Source organism: Triticum dicoccoides, chromosome 4A, assembly GCF_002162155.2.
Source record: "Triticum dicoccoides isolate Atlit2015 ecotype Zavitan chromosome 4A, WEW_v2.0, whole genome shotgun sequence".
NCBI classification, from domain to species: Eukaryota; Viridiplantae; Streptophyta; class Magnoliopsida; order Poales; family Poaceae; genus Triticum; species Triticum dicoccoides.
Window position 1 is genome coordinate 747113169 of NC_041386.1, and position 2776 is coordinate 747115944.

Consider the following 2776-nt stretch of genomic DNA (forward strand, 5'->3'; position numbering starts at 1 on the left):
GGTTCTGGCCCCTGCCTCCTCTGCGCTGCCAAGATGAGGAACATAGAAATTTCTCAATTTGTGCATTCAAAGGTACACTTAATTGAAACAGAGTTTGCGTCTACTTGTGTATGTATCGTATTGAACTTCGACTTGATGCATTTTGTTATCACATTTTTTAAGAATACACACGAATATGTGTACTATATATGCATTGAAGAGAGAAAGGATAGGAGCACCGAAGGTAACGTTTATGTTACAACCATGCCCAAGGCATCCCCACTATCCACCACCCAAATTCGCAAAGCGATTAATCACTACTGACCGACCTAGCAAGAGCTCCCCACACGGCATACTCGCCTCTGAGGAGACCGGTCCTGCTGCCACAAACGGCCTTCTGCTTCCACCTTGGTTAAGACATGCCATACCGATGGCGTCACCCCATCAAAGACAATCGTGTTGAGATGCTTCCATAGCTTCCACTAACAAGTGTCAGCATTGCCCTCGTTTCCCTTTGCTGTCTTTGGTCCCCTGGTAAGCTAGACTCCCATGGCACAACACGGTCCTCAGCAGTGGGTGTCCACTCCAGTGTGCCCATGGCCGTCCATATGGTCACCCATATCATCCGTGCATAGACACAACGGACCATGAGATGGTAAATAGTCTCCTCATAGTGTCTAGACATACGCCCAAATGATACATCCAAGTAGTTAAGAAGATGTTGGTCTTAGTTCTTGCAGCAGAAGCATAACAGCTACTCCCCCGTCTCAGAATGAAAAACGTTTTTTAGAAGCTCAACCAGCTTGAAAAAACATCTTACCTCCTCCGTACGGAATTACTTCACACAGAAATGGATGTATCTAGGTGTATTTTAGTTTTACACATATCTTTTCACCTATTTATGTGACAAGTAATTTGGGATGGAGGGAGTACAAGCGTATAGAAGGGTGATCAATCACTCGGGTGAACTTCATGACGGTTGTGCACTAGTGCACCCCCTTTATCTTGTTCAACCTGATAACCACATCGCTCATAGTCAACCTTTCCTGAGGCGAGAGCAAGTCTACTTCAAATATTGGCATAAGAAATTCTTTCAAGCTGCAGACAGGCTGACCCCGTGGAGATTGCAACAAACTAAGCAGAAGGAATCAGAGCTGCCGGCACGGCCGCGTGCTAAGATGCAGGTAAGGTATGACCATACGGGCGACTGCCTTGCATCTTGAGTGTCGACCTCACGCTGTTGTCCGCCCGACCGCCGGGATCTTATCTAGTGGGAGTTTTTCTTTTTTGAGCGGTTTGCTTTTCTTTGTGAGCGGTTTGCTTGGTGGGAGATGGGATGAGTACAGGACGATGGGTCAACCTTTTTCTCCAGCGGTGTTAGAGCATGGTTAATTGTATAACCAGCTGCTCTTGTGGCTGTAATTAAGTTTGTGTAGTCGGGTGTGCGGTCAGAAAATGCAAATGGAACCCGAGCTACAGGGAGCTCGTTTAAAAAAAAATCATATTTCCAGAGTGTGAACAGTTTTGAATTTTTATTTGTGGACACACACACATATGTATAATGCATAGGTGCAAAATATCACAGCATTATACTTTCACATGTGGTGTACAGAAAAAAGAAAAATACGCATTTTTCAAAAGACTTTATTTTTGTTATTGGGCTGGATTTTTGTTTCTTTACAGCCTGCAAATCACAACATTTTCAGACGAAATTTCACACGTTCTTACGGAACACATATATCTTTCGATGTATTTTCTCGGATATTGCTGAAACTTTTAAATATTTTTTTTGATTTTTTTAAAATACCGAGCGAGCTCCAAAACTTTGCACTCGGGATGCGGTAAGCTATCTACATAGAACGGATTTTACTAGAGCAGAGCCGGTCACCTGAAATAAAAAAGACTTACTGTAAATCGCAGCCGAATTAGGGTGACCGTCCGATTTGCACTGGGATTCGCGAGCACACATGGCGCTGGGCAGCGGGCGCCTGTCCGGAGCAGAGTTGCGTGAGAAAGATGCCGGAGAGGCGGCGAGCCGATGTTTCTGCCGGCGGCCGGTGGTGCGGAGGTCGCCCGGAGCCGGAGCCGTACCTTCCCAGAGCTCGAGTGGAGGCACTCATCGCGGCTTCATCTGTAAGTGTTGGATCTGTAGCTAGAATAAGCTAGGGTTCTTGATTCATGCTGCTATCGAGATTCAGACGGGGGTGGGTGGTCTTAGATTTATTTTTTATCGCAACATAGTCTAGTGCGGAGTACTCCTTGCTCCAGCAAAAGGATAGCATCAGCCATTGGTGGTGTCCTCTGCTCAGGAGGAGCAAGATGGAGTCGCTGGAGCAGAGGAAGGAGTCTGCATTTTTTCTTCTTCTGTCAGACAGACATCCACTTGTTGTACCAATTCTTAGGTCAGAGATAGGGATGTATAGCTTTTTACTGTATAGGATCCATTCCGGATAGATGATTCACAGCATTGATTGCTTTGTCCATTCGGAAACCAAAAAATAAATAAACTCTGGAGAATGTAGGAACATATAACATTGTCAGCAACATACAAATAGATGATCCTGTAACTGAATGAAGGATCATGGTAAAATTCTATGAAATTCAGACACGTGAAAGTCGACCGGGACCAAATATATTACAACATACGTACATTAGATGCTGAGCTTTGTTACGGCAGAGAGCACACCAAATTGGGATACATGAAAACAAGCTCATTTACCATACTACGTACAAGCAAAAGTAAAGGGAGGAAACACTTGTTGGTACAACTTCATCATTGTTGATGCTATAATTTGGC

At 44.6% G+C, this 2776-nt stretch overlaps 1 protein-coding gene across 1 annotated transcript in view; it reads right to left on the minus strand.

The window, feature by feature from the left end:
* The window catches only part of LOC119284438 (disease resistance protein Pik-2-like), a 14303-nt gene extending 11965 nt beyond the window's left edge, over nucleotides 1–2338 (minus strand). The window contains exon 1 of the mRNA XM_037563560.1: nucleotides 2071–2338. Within this exon, the coding sequence (XP_037419457.1) occupies nucleotides 2071–2099 (29 nt within the window). The 5' untranslated portion in view covers nucleotides 2100–2338. The remainder of the gene's footprint in view (nucleotides 1–2070) is intronic.
* Between the last annotated feature and the right edge of the window lie 438 nt (nucleotides 2339–2776).